Below are 14,652 nucleotides of genomic sequence, written 5' to 3'. Positions count from 1 at the left end.
CGATACTCGTAATAAGTCTGAATATTTTATTCCAACCTTCATTCATTCCATTTGTATTATATTATTAATTTTCTTAAATTAAAATTAATAAATGAGTTTCATGAATAAAATTTATATAGAATAAATAATGTCTGATCAAGGTCAATTTAAAAATGTTCTGTGTTATCTTTGCAACATTCCAATGCGATAACACTGCACATTGTATTGTGTGCTTAATGCCTATTTCTATCCTATTTACTTACTTTAGGTTTTAGTTATAAAACATGCACTGCATTTTGTAATACAAATATGAAAATAATTTTGTATATAAAAATCTACTTTAAAGGTTCATCCATGTGGCAGATATCGGCATAACACTGTAGTTTTTATATTGGCCAAAGAATATAATTTGAAGAATTTACGTACAATACATCGCTTAGATCGTCTTACTTCAGGTCTTCTCTTATTTGGCCGCAGTCCCAAAAAAGCACGACAAATGGAACATCAAATCCGCAATAGGCAAGTGCAAAAGGAGTATATTTGTCGTGTGGAAGGTGAATTTCCAGAGTAAGTATTTCTATTTTGTAAAATTGACAATGCTGCATTAGGAATCATAAATATACTACATGCTAATTCACTTATTTCACAGCCAAAACTACTTATGTATTACATTACTTTGTAATGAGTAAACGTTACACATCATATTAATTTATTTAGCAGAATGGTACTTACTTTTCTACAGCTTGGAAACTTACGATTTTTTTTTAATATTGTAACTTTAAGAATATCGTTATTTCACTAAAATAAACTACATCCAAGTACGCGTATTTCCGTACTCTATGGACTGCAACAAAACAGAATTGTTATATGTTGTGTAGCACACAGTAATTAGTTTTTCGGCCAAATTATAAGTAGTTTTTCATTAGGTGTAATACTTACTACTTGCTGGCTTAGGTAAATAATGTTTTTGCTGAGTTATTACATGCATATACATATGTACCTGTGTACTTACATATTTATAAGTATATATCGCTCATTTAATTCAAGACTGTCATAAATCAAAAACGGTTTTATTGAGTTAATGATGTAGAATTATCATTTTATCATGCTTTTGTAGAAAATGGATATCAATATATTGTATACTCACCACTTGAGAGGAGAATATCTTTATATTTTTAGCATAGGTGAGAGTATACTAAAAAATTTATTATTTTTTTTTATTTATGACAGTCTTGAAGTAATTGGGAGATATGTATGTATGTAATTATTGCTCTTTCTAATTAAAAGCACATTATACATACATATAAACACACTATTTTGCTATCAACATATAAAATGTGAATTCTATTTAATTATTCCATTAAATTTGTTGTTCTCTAATGCATTGCAGTTGAATGTATTTGATTTCGTTTGTTTTATAAACTTGTCTTTTGAATGTAAAATTAAATTGTTCACAGGGGAGTTATCGAATGCAACGAACCAATTGAAGTTGTTAGCTATAAAATTGGAGTCTGTAAAGTGTCACCAAAGGGCAAGGATTGTACAACAACATTTCAGAAAATTTCTTACAATGGAAAAACAAGTGTTGTATTGTGCAAACCACTAACAGGACGTATGCATCAAATTCGTGTCCACTTACAATATCTAGGTAAGTTTTAAAACTGTTTATTATATAAGCTAATTTTCACATACATAATGTAAATACTTAAGGCCTTGTTCATAATCAATTTTTTAAATTTATGTGCTGTTTTTCCAATCCAAACAAGTACTTTGAGTGGAAATTTAACATGTGTTTTGTTATTGTAACAAAACCAAAACACATGTAAAATTTCCACTCAAAGCAATCGTTTGCTATAGAAAAACAGCACATTATTACAGGTTTATAAAACAAATTTTGTATGGAAAATCTGTTTTATAAACCTTTTATAAAATTAAAAATTCATTATGAATAAGAGGGTTACAAAATAAGCTTGATGGGCATTGATGTTTCATTGGCATTATTTGGGAACATTGCTAATGTAAAATAATATAATTATCACTTAATGCTAGTGAATTTTTTAGAATTATAATTTTTAGTACTAAAGGTAATGAAATATCAAAACATTTCTTAATCGGTATGATTGTTAAAAAAATAGTTTTTTATACAATAAAACAATTTTCAAAAGTACTTTACAAACATATAAATTAGTGATATACAAAGGCAATATTGTACTGATACTGAATTTGAAAAAATTTTGAGTTATTAATTGTATTTTATACAATTTTTAAAACTCCAATTTCAATATGTGATATATTACCATATTTCTCTGAATTTTCATCAAAATCTGATAATAAATAAACAATAATTCAATGAAGTAGGTCATTCAGGTGTTCATCTGATGATGAAGTCGGTGTCATTGGAGATTGTTTGTTTATGCAAATATTTAAATATACGACTCTTCATTTGAATGATTGCATAGAACCAATGCAAGTTTGATTAATCGACTACGTTCTATCAGTGGTGAAACCAATTTTTTGGTATATGCATTGTGGAAGATATTTTAAAAAAGTATAGAAAAAAAGTCAAATGTACAATACATTTTAATAAAACAAAGGTATATTTAATTTCTTATTTATTTCTATATTTAATCTAAAAACTCTTTAATCTTATAACATTTTAAATTGATGTTAAATATTTAAATTCCCAAATCATATTTAAAAACAGTTTTGTGTGATATTTTTAAGTGTTTAATTATTGACGAATTTAGAAAGGCATTTATAATGAATCGTAATGTACAATTGCTTAGGAAGTAGGCTTCCTCATTCAATTTTGTAATACTAAATTGAAATTTAAACTAATAAGTGATGACATTTTTAGTAATCACAATCACAATTTTAACTGACTGCTACTTATGTGATTTAATTTTTTTAAAGAACACCCAATTCTGCTTTGTTGCACGGAGTATGGAGCAGTTTAGAAATAGCTCCCATTCATACAAACGCAACACACTTCACTTCGAATGGAAAGTGACGACATGTTTAGGCTAGGTTAAGAAGGCAGCCAGTATTTACCAACTCACTTGGGTCCATGAATTGGTCCCTTTGTGATACCCTAAGGAGGAAGATATCGGTCCGGAATACAATTATTATCTAACACATTTTTGATTCCACAAATCTTCTCTGTTTAGTATGTGTTTTTAATTTAAAATTATCTTTGAAGTTTACAACCACACACCATAATTATTTTAAAATAAATATATATTTCTACTTATCTTTTAGGATTTCCTGTTGTTAACGATCCTTTGTATAATCATGAAGTGTTTGGACCCCTTAAAGGCCAAGGTGGTGATATTGGTGGTAAAACTGACGAAGAGCTAGTGCGTGATTTAATCAATATTCATAATGCTGAAAATTGGTTGGGTATCGATGGTGACTCTGATATATCAATGTTTAAAACTATTAAAGGAGACTGTGATGTTGACACTATAAGCTTAGGAAGCGAAACAAAAGGTATATATAAAATACATTTTAATCAATTAATGCCGTATGAATAATTTAATTTTTGTACGCATTTAAAGGACATGTTTTAAGTGATGACGATTCGGAAATTACATCTCGTGAAACTTCACCAACATGCCCCAACAGTCCACGTCTTGCGGACCCTGCTGCACAACTTCTGAAAAATGTAAATGAAGTGGAACTAGTTAAAATTACGCATGCTTCAGACATTAGCAATCTTACAATTGCCGATACTAACAATAGCAATGAAGTGTATGAGAAAAATGATTCATATTCTCACATCAAGGTAGAAGTGGGTGGCTTTGTGAATGTTTAAAAATTTTCTATATGTTTATTTATATATTTTTCTTTATTATTTAATCCAATATTACAGGTAACAGTTGCTACACAAACTGGTCACGAGGCTCCAGACATGGCATTCAATGCTGAAAAAATGACTTCAGATAAACACTGTTATGAATGTAAAGTTCGCTACAGAGATCCGAAACCAAAGGACCTTGTTATGTATTTGCATGCATGGAAATATAAGGTGTGTAATTAAAGTTATTTTCCGTTTTTTTTTTTTTTTTTTTCAATAAAAAAACAAATTTCAATGAAAATATACATAATTTACAAATTGAAGAGGGTAGTGACCGTTATATCAACAAAAAGGTATTATTTTGAGTTAATGCAAAAGTTCAAAATGCATCGTATATTTTCATAAAAAAGGTATTAAGTATTTTGATTTGAGCCTGTATTCAAGTTGAAAGTAATCAAATTGTTTTATTTAAATTTGTTTGTATTTTGAGTTGATACTGTTTTGTTGATAAAATAATACAAAAAAAACATCGAGAAGTTTAAGAAAAGTGGTATTAACACATAAAATAGATTTTTTGTGCAATTGAAATAATTTAAAAGAAAAACCCTTATTCACAGGGCACACTTAGAAAGGTGACTGCATCACTACAACAATACAAAAACAACAGGTACTTTGTTTTTGTTAAAAAGTAGGTGAACTGTCAAAGTTGCCTGTTGTTGTTTTTGCTTTTGGGTTTATTGTATTTTTCGCCACAACAACCACAAGTGAATTGACAATTCAAACTGAATAAAAAAATAATCAGCTGTTTCATCGCAGTCACCTTTCTAAGTGTGCCCTTCTTATTCATTTCAAAAAATGGATTTTTTTTCTTTATGTTTGTTGTCTAAAAGTATAAAAAATCAGAGTGTAATTTTCCATTTTTTTTTAAATGAATACCCTTAATGTAAATATATTTTCAAATGGAATTTTCTTACTGTGATGTATTCGGATTTTCAAATTCTCTTAAAATGTAACCACAAACAGTTTTTGAACTCTACTGAAAATTTTAAAATTTTGAGTTAATACCCTCTTGTTGATTAAGTGCGATATTTACTTTAAATCTGCCCTTAAAAAATATATTTACTTTGGATCTTATTTCCTAGGCTAGCTGATGCATGATTCGAACTCAATCCTATGAAGACACATACCGGAAATCGATTGAAAGTTGCAAAATAATAACTTTTTTTTTGTTTTTCAAACATGTTGCAATTTTGCTTTAAATTTTTGCATAAGTTAGTTTTAGATACTGAAGAACAAAATGAGACCCAACCAAAGCAAAAGGGCAGGTCTAATGCACATACATATATTGCACTGACAAAATACTTTTCTATTTATGTGAACTAGTCCAAAGCGTATTCAATAAGATGAAATACAAGATTTTGATATTGTAAAATGTAGAATCAATGCCAAAATCTCAAATGTCTTAAACAAATGTAAGAAAAATGTGGGAAGATCCATGTGAAAGCGGACAGCATCTCCGATTTTAATGAAATTTACCACTTACATAATATATCCAATCAGTGACTTTTCAATGGAAACGCATTCCGATCTTAAAAAATATCGCGATTTGAAAATTGAAAAAGTTGTTAAAATTGTCTAGATCGGAGGACAATATATTTGGCTTTAAAATGGAGTACAAAATTATGCTGGTCTTTGAGTAGTTTCAAAGTTATGGGCAATTATGTGTATATAATTTCAGACAATTTTAACAAATTTTTCAAGTCGCGATATTTTTGTAATGAAATGGGTTTCCGATGAAAAAATCATTGATTTGAGGAACCCTTTGGAATATGTGTGGTAAATTTTATTAATATCGAAGATTTAAAATCCGAAAATAACAGTTTTCTGTCCGTTTTGATATGGATTCTCCTATACATATGTGTTATATACATATAAAGTATGGACAACAACACTATTATTTAATTTTAATCATTATCAGTATTTTATATTGTCTGTGTAAACGAATTTTATATTTAACTAGTTGAGCGCCCCGGCTTCGCCCGGTAGCTTTTACTAATATTAGTTCGTCAAGTTTCTCCAACCCACATACACCTGCCTGTTCTTATTTATTTGCAAATAAAATATCTAAATTTGTACTGCATACCTTAGGGAGCTTTTTTATTACAGTTGACTGGGCTCAAAAAAAAATGTCCGACTTTTACCCGAAAAAAATCAGCCAAATTGCTCCAGCCGTTCTCACGTGTTGGCATTACATACATGGACCATTTCATTTTTATATATGGGGCATTTCACGTCAAGTGAACCAACTTTTGAAATCGATGTCTTCCGATCGCGATGAAATTTGCACCAATGTTAGTTCTATTGGATAGTAATTTGGACACCATTTTTCAACAAGATCGGTCAAGAACTCTCTGAGTTATAGGAGGTCAACATTTGACATTTTGGCCAAACAGGTGTTTTTTTTTTATCCATATAACTTATTACCTATTGTTCTTAGCAAAATGTGTCCCAAATAGTTTAGATAGCTATTTATGCAATCTTTCGAAAAAAAATTAAAAAAATTTAATAAAATATTTTTGATTTTTTTTTTTTAAATCAAAAATATTTTTGACTTTTTTTTCAAAATGGGCCCTTTTTATTTTTTTTTTATTTTTTTTTAAGAAAGCTTAGGTCTTTTCCTAAGCGACCTATATGGTCGCTTAGTGGGATGCGAGTGGGATATCTATCAAAAAAAATATTTTGTAACTCAAGATTTAAAATTTTTGAATTTTTTTGCAAAATCAAAAACTTTGTTGACTTTTTTTAAAAAAATGGACCCATTTTTTAATTTTTTTTTTTGCTCAGAAGAAAGCCTATGTGTTTTCCTTTAACACCCTTTTTGTCGCTTAGTGGGATGCGAGTGGGATATCTATAAAAAAAATGTTTTGTAACTCAAGACATACAATTTTTTACTTTTTTTTGAAAAATCAAAAACGTTTTTGACTTTTTTTTTCCAAAATGGACTCTTTTTTTTTATTAATTTTTTTTTCTCAAAAGAAAGCTTAGGTCTTTTCCTTTAAAACCTTTTTGGTCGCTTAGTGGGATGCGAGTGGGATATCTATCAAAATAAATGTTTTGTAACTCAAGACAAAGGTTTTTAAATTTGCACTATTTTAATTTTTTTCATATTTGTGTGTAAACCTTAAAAATTAAACTTACGCAGAGAAACTAGACACATTAGCCTTTCCGATGGTATGTAACATACCCAACTAAAATTTCATAGCCTCGATACTGTAATACTCATAATATGTTAACCTCAGGAATAAAAATCACTCTTTTTCTATGGAAATGTTGAATAATTTAATTTTGTTATTTATTTGTAATAATAATTAATTTAATAATAATAATAAAAAGATGAATAATTTAGTAAAATTTAATCTTAATCACAATAGATCAATTTATATAATAACTATTTTTACACTTAATTTATGAAGTTTTTAAATTTTCAAATATCCATACTTTTATCCTCCTTATTTGTCACCTTTATTAGCTGCTTTTTTTTTGTCAATCCTTTCTTGGCGTTATTAGATTCAGCTACTGATTTCGATGCTGGCTTCTTTTTTGGCTTTGGAAAGAAATCGCATTGAGTAGATGCAGAAAACTTTTTTAATTTGAGTCTTCCATCGACAAGCGGTATGAAAGCATGGTATTGAGCAGTGCCATCGATTGTTACCGCAGCATGGAATCTGCTCTTTAGTGTTTTCAATGTTTCCTCATGATCATCTTTGCTACTAAAAACTATTTTAGTTTCTTTACAATAATTCTTTGCCCAATGGAATAAAGCAGTCGCATCTAAGATGCGATCTTGATGAGAGCACTGGAGGCTATACTTCGCTGCATTTCTTTTGAGGTTTGCTCCAATACCATCACATGCTCCTTTACCATGAGCAGTAGGATGAAAATGCCACTCAGCTGGCATTCCAAAATCTTTTTCATGAGCTGTAAGATTTGCGAAGCTACTTTTGTTTTTAAAATGTTGACGAGCTCCGTCCGAAACGTAGTATACCTTTTCTACTGTAAATTTTGATTTTAGATAATTTAGTATTATCTTCTGGTACTCATAAACTGCAACGGTGTCATGTTTTAAATCGTCGGATATGATTGCCATACTTTTGTGTTCCAGGTTTTCTTCTTTCATGTAGTAAATAACTACTGTGAATATAGTTGCTTGGTCGTTATTGAAGTGGAATGCTTGTATGGAATCCTGAAGAACATATTTATAGTTCTCTGCGAAATCAAATGAAATAATGAATTCACCAGACTTCAAATGTGTTTTCAAGTCCTTGAAGAATGACCACTGCTCTTTGACTAAAAAGTCATGGGTTCTCAAATTTAGCAATCCTCTACACAGTTCTTCCACAAAATCATCCACATTTAAAATTATGGTTTTCAGTGTGCATCTTTCAGTCTGAAGCCAAGATTCAAATTTTAACTCCTCAATACATTCTCGATCAAAAGAGTTGATTAAATTTTCTTTGATGGATGTGGTTTCCGGGCAATTCGAACATTCACCTAAGTGGCAAGAAGTTGTAGCATTAGGGCACATAGTCAATTTATGGTGTAAATCTTCTGATGAATCATCTTTTAAGTAATTTAAGTTGATTTCCTTCAACATCAATTTAACATTTTCATGGTAAATACAAACACATACTGTGTGAGTTCCGCTGCTTCCTGCCAAAACGCAATGTTTTGGCCTCAGTTGTGTAAATTTTGTGAATCCAATTTTGACATCCTCGTATTCAGATTGAAATGTTGCGAATAATTCATTTAGGTTACAGAGAACCATTCTCTTCTGCATTTGAACTTTCTTGCCATCGATTCGTACAGACATCCAGTCTTTCATCCCTGGCATCAGGCGACTCATATCATCTCGCTGATAAAACTGAGTTATTAGAGATTTAGTATCGCACTCCAAAGTTTTTCCCTTCTTTTTGTTTGGGAGTGTGAGAATCCCATGCTCAGCAACCAATTGTTTAGCAATTCTTGCTTTTCGTTGAGACGTTCCAAACTCAGTCATTGTTTTTGCAGAACTCCATGTTCTTGGAGCAAGCGTGAGAAGTTGAATTCTTTCAGCTTCACTCTGTGACGTTTTGTATTTCTCTTTTATTTGTTCAAGAACTTCTACTGCATCCTTATGGTATTGGTTTCGACACTCATTCGTTGAATTTGAAAAGTTAGAATAACCATCATCATCAACAGTTCTGTCTTCATTCTCGGAATTACTTTTGTCTTCATCTGGAATAACTTCAACTTCGGTAATTCGTTCAACTTTCCGAGTTCTTTCCTGCATGATCCACAAATTTTCAATCGTTTTGACAGCGTAGGGAATTTTTTTAATAAGCCGTCGGAAATATTTCGCTTATCTGATGATCTGTGCTTCATTTTGTTAAAGGGATTAAAACAAAAAGACGAATAAATTTCATTTTCAACCTTAGCCTTTTTAGAAGTCGTAGACATTTTGAATTTTGTAAGTATTTATGTAAATAACACACGTCTTAACTTTAACGCTGTTTCTAAAAAACTGATTTCCGTATGTCTTCAGAATGACAATAAATAGTTTTTTAAGATCATATAGGTAGTACGTTTTAATGAATGAGTCTAAAATCTTTTATTAGGGTCAAAAGTTGGTTCACTTGACGTGAAATGCCCCATATGTATATAGATAATTGATTTTAAAAAATACTTATTTTACATAATATTTTTAATGTAAAATTTAAGTAATTTAAAAAATACTTATTTTACATAGGAAATACAAATACGGATGTAATATAAATTCTTTAGGTTTTTTTTTTCAAAATGTTTGAAAAATGTTCACTTTATGAGTGTAACATCACAATATGGAATATATCGTCCCCTCAATAAATCAATAGTGTATAAGCGACTACACCATTATTTTTGGATAATAAGAATCTACATATCTGATTCTATATATGGTCAAAATTTGGTGAAATTCTACTTCCACAAAGTGGGTCAAAAGATCAATTGAAATATTACTTTTGTTCTAGATGTCTACTAACACAAACATTTTAAACTCAATTATTTCGAAATGGCCAAAAAAATTATACACTATTCTTTTATTAAGGAGACGATATGTTAGTCCAACAAATCTCTTGTAATTGTTTAATGTTAATATATTTCAATTAGTTTGCATATAATATACATAGTATAACAAAGTTCTGCTTACTGTTTATTTTTTCTAGGGTCCTGGATGGGAATATGAAACCATGCTACCAAACTGGGGAAGTGCCGATTGGATTGAAACGGATTAAGAATAAATGTATGGATTTTATAAAGAATAAACAGACACATATTAATGCATAGTAGAAATACAACAATATAAAAATAAATAAAAAATTAAATTAGCAAATTATATTTTTATTACAAAATAGTTTTGTATAGTTATTTGCAAAAAGCACAAAGAAATGATAAATAAATGTACATCTAGAAATTTGTCTACCTTATATGAATAATACTAATAAACTTATTTCATATCACACACCCAGTTCAAAAGTGACACAACTCAAAATTAATTTGTCGGGTTATATAAACCCAAAAAATTAATTTTACGCTTAAACTATGCACAATACACTTGTTTATCTATACAAAATATATCAGTGTATTCTGTTGTTGTTAACTGTTGCTAAAAAAACGCTAATGTATTTCATTATGTTTCAATTGGTATATATTTATTTTCGATTTCTGAAAAATTTAAATTTTGAGTTGTGTCACTTTTGAACTGGGTTTGCGATATGTATGTATAGATAAATATATTAAAAACGCAAATACCAAATCTGACTTATCTGGTCAATATGTCCTTAATATTAAAAAGATTAACTCTGGGACAAAACATTGAGTAAGTAATATGTGTTGCGATACGCTCCATAAATAAATTCCATAGATCTAAGATAAATAAACTAATAAGTTTCAGAACAAAGTTTACTATAGTTTAATTTATTGGTACTAATAAAGTTTTTCATTAAGCGCTTCCTATCTTTAAATTTAAATAAAACAGAGTGTGTGTAAGATATTGTTACGTTTTAACCTTTTCAAAACGCTGGTTTATTTCCTTTAAATAAACCGGATACTTTTGATTGCAAATAAAAGCCGTTTAGTAGTTTGAAAATTGTAACAACTCTTTATTTCTTTAAAATGTACAACAACAACATAATTAAATAGCCACTCAATGTTTTTTATACACGTTTATAAATTGTCAGAATTTATAGACACAATTTATAATCTACACGAATTTACTTGAAAAACACAACACACTTTAAGGCACTTAGATGATGTTTATTCGAAAAGCGTCTCTGATAAACTCACACACGACTGCAACCTCTGCCACTATTTATAACACTGCATTACCATCTAGAAAGCTCTTTAAATGTCAAAGTTCGAATATTCTAGGTCATACGCCATCTGTGGTGTACTTTCTACAATGTTCTTTAACTGAATATTCGAATACAGCGTTGCCAACTTACGATCAAATCAACTGAAAGCTTTTATTTAACAATGCCCACAGATATGTTACAGTCTGCCATTACAGCATTGTTATTTGAAAGCATTATGCTACTTTTAAATCAGCCCTTAAAATCGTTATATTTGAATTCAAGTACAATTTCGTAACACTGCCCCCCGCTTAAGCCTGTTCGTCCCGAATAGACATAGATTCACTTCTCCCATAGGCGGCTAGACGTTTCAGATGTTCAACTTTAATTCCCGATATCGGTCTTCCACATTTCCGTATTCTATAATCCATGTCGTCCAATTTCTTAACCACCCTATGTGGTCCTTTGCAGTGATTCCTTAATTTGGATGACAAACCCTTATTACGTTTGAGCTATATCTGGTTTTCATTTGGTCATTTATCATTTCAATTCGGCTCCGAACGAGTTCATGCATTTCTTTTTCTGCTGAAGCACCTTCACCCATCTTGGAACCCGGCCTGATGATCTTTTCTCTGCGGGACAGACCTATCACTCCAACAGGAACCATTCTGTCGTTGCACTGTTCAACGAGGGCCTCCATTGTTACATGGCCACTTCTCACATCCGCTGGTTCCAACACCAACAAACCAATGTCTATACAATCCTCCACTTCCTCACGGGCCCACACCAAATCCTCTGACTGCGGTGGCAACCTTTTGTGCTCAACGAAAACTAACTTTCTTACTTGAGACTTGCTCTCATATCCGACGTCAAGGGGTATTTTAACATTTCGCCAATTCATGACTTTTTGTCCCATATCCAAAGTAATGCTGTGATTAATCATGAAGTCTGCACCAATGATTACTTCGTCCACAATATCGGCAACAACAAAGACATGATTTACGCTAATACCACCAATAGTTAGTTTCACATTAACTTTACCATGGACAGTGACACGCTCTCCAGTAGCGGTGCGTAGACTTACATTGCAAATTGGTTCCATCGATTTCTTTACTAAATCTGTTCTGATGATAGACTGCGACGCTCCCGTGTCCATAGTAAGGATGTGCTTCCGACCGTTGATGTACCCACTAGCAGTAAGATTGTTATTTTCCTGCTGCAGTACTGATATGGAGATGGTAGGGCCATCAGGTGTGGGTGTCAGATCCTGTCCCTCAGTGCAATCTCGCTTTAAAGGTGGCTCCTGTAATGCTTGATGATTCGCCAGCTGGTTATTTCTTGATGCTGAAACATATCTGATTCGCTTTATTGGTGCTCTGCAGTTTCGCTGAATGTGACCCATTTTTCCACAGTTATAACATTTAACTTTGGCTCTAGTTTGTCTCTTACTTAATGCCTCTAAAACTGCCTCTATTAATTCCTTTAATTCGTTGACCATACTTCTATCATTTTCAGCGACAACCTCGATTTTCCGCACATTACACACCTGGGGTTTTGAAATTATCTTTGCAGTTTCTTGTACCAGCGCGAATGAGACGGTTTCAAAGTATGATGACTTTGGTGTGGCACATACCGCATATTTTATCTCTGGATCGCGAATACCATTCACAAATGCCTCTATCTTCAAATGCTCCAAAATCGGATGGTTCTCCCCAGGATAAATAAGCTGTAGCAAACGCTCGATTTCCATCGCAAAATCTTGTAGCGTCTCATTGGCATTCTGCACTCTACCACGCAATTCCATTCGGTATAATTCTTTCTTATGCTCGCTACCGTACTTACGTTGTAGCGCCTCCATTATGTCATCATAACAATTTCTGTTGCTTGCTGGCACGCTTTCAAGAACTACTGCGGCATTCCCTTTTAAGGCCAATATCAATTCTATAGCTTTTTCTTCATTGTTCCACATGTTTCTAATGGCAACTGTATCGAACTGGAACTTGAAAACATTAAATGGTGTGCTGCCATCAAAACTAGGGGCCTTTATTCTGCTAGATGCTTCTGAAATAACTCGAACCGGTCCATCTTGGCATTGAAGATTATTAACTTTTATTTGCAGATCGTGCAGTTTATTGTCGACACCAATCTCTAAGTCGGAGAGTTTTTTATTGACGTCTATGGCTTGTATTTCTAAACAGCTTTCTAAGTCGGACACCTTTTTCTCAATGCCATCCACTCTGCTGTTTATAACTTCCGATATTTGCCGAAGCTTCTCGTCTGTGGCTCTAGAAGTTTCTTCAAATTTCATTTCCATTATTTTATTTTATTCTTTAACTTCCGCAAGAAGTTTCTCGTTGTTTACTTTAGAAGTTTCTTGAAGTTTCATTTGCATTCCTTCCATCTTTTCCATCATAGCCGCAAACATTGTGCTTAAATCCATGCTGCTTGTTGCTGAACGCGTAGAAACTTCCATTTCTTCCTTATACTCGAACTCGTAAGTTCCGATATCAATATCACGCCGCTTGAATTCATCTATGAGCCTCTTCTGCAATTCTGCTTTGTTACCTGCTGTTGATAGCTCCAACTTACTCAATTCTTTCTTGAGTTGTTCAACTTTTAGTTCCTCAAACTTCATGCTTATTAATTTGCAATCCCATTTCAAAACGCTGGTTTATTTCCTTTAAGCTGGCCACACACGGAATGATTTGTTCGCCTGATTTGTGATTGAAAATTTTCAATTACTTGTGATTTTGTTCGCGCACAGCCCCATTAACTAGTCGAACACGAACAAATCGGACTAACAAATCATCCGTGTGTGGCCAGCTTTAAATAAACCGGATACTTTTGATTGCAAATAAAAGCCGTTTAGTAGTTTGAAAATTGTAACAACTCTTTATTTCTTTAAAATGTACAACAACAACAGAATTAAATAGCCACTCAATGTTTTTTATACACGTTTATAAATTCTCAGAATTTATAGACACAATTTATAATGTACACGAATTTACTTGAAAAACACAACACACTTTAAGGCACTTAGATGATGTTTATTCGAAAAGCGTCTCTGATAAACTCACTCACGACTGCAACCTCTGCCACTATTTATAACACTGCATTACCATCTAGAAAGCTCTTTAACTGGCAAAGTTCGAATATTCTAGGTCATACGTCATCTGTGGTGTACTTTCTACAATGTTCTTTAACTGAATATTCGAATACAGCGTTGCCAACTTACGATCAAATCAACTGAAAGCTTTTATTTAACAATGCCCACAGATATGTTACAGTCTGCCATTACAGCACTGTTATTTGAAAGCATTATGCTACTTTTAAATCAGCCCTTAAAATCGTTATATTTGAATTCAAGAACAATTTCGTAACAATATCATCGAAATTTGTTATTCGTTTCATAGAAAATCAGGCTCAATTTTAACGATGGCATGTTATATTGAAGCTAATGGCCTGACCAAGTATATTCTTCGTCACTGATATAACAAAATGAGCTTAACAATC

General features: G+C 31.7%; 1 protein-coding gene across 3 annotated transcripts in view; it reads left to right on the top strand.

The window, feature by feature from the left end:
* The window catches only part of LOC135951473 (pseudouridylate synthase RPUSD2-like), a 196,701-nt gene extending 186,417 nt beyond the window's left edge, over positions 1 to 10,284 (top strand). For 2 of the 3 annotated variants that reach the window (XM_065501129.1, XM_065501127.1), the window contains exons 7-12: positions 326 to 546; positions 1,437 to 1,627; positions 3,238 to 3,468; positions 3,537 to 3,769; positions 3,851 to 4,006; positions 10,015 to 10,284. In XM_065501129.1, coding sequence (XP_065357201.1) covers positions 326 to 546; positions 1,437 to 1,627; positions 3,238 to 3,468; positions 3,537 to 3,769; positions 3,851 to 4,006; positions 10,015 to 10,083 — 1,101 coding nt within the window. In that variant the 3' untranslated portion in view covers positions 10,084 to 10,284. The remainder of the gene's footprint in view (positions 1 to 325; positions 547 to 1,436; positions 1,628 to 3,237; positions 3,469 to 3,536; positions 3,770 to 3,850; positions 4,007 to 10,014) is intronic. The other variant, XM_065501128.1, reaches the window with a different exon arrangement.
* The last annotated feature ends 4,368 nt before the right edge of the window (positions 10,285 to 14,652 follow it).

The sequence above is a fragment of the Calliphora vicina genome, chromosome 2 (genome assembly GCF_958450345.1).
Source record: "Calliphora vicina chromosome 2, idCalVici1.1, whole genome shotgun sequence".
Classification (NCBI taxonomy): Eukaryota; Metazoa; Arthropoda; class Insecta; order Diptera; family Calliphoridae; genus Calliphora; species Calliphora vicina.
This window is presented reverse-complemented; position numbering and strand designations above follow the sequence as displayed.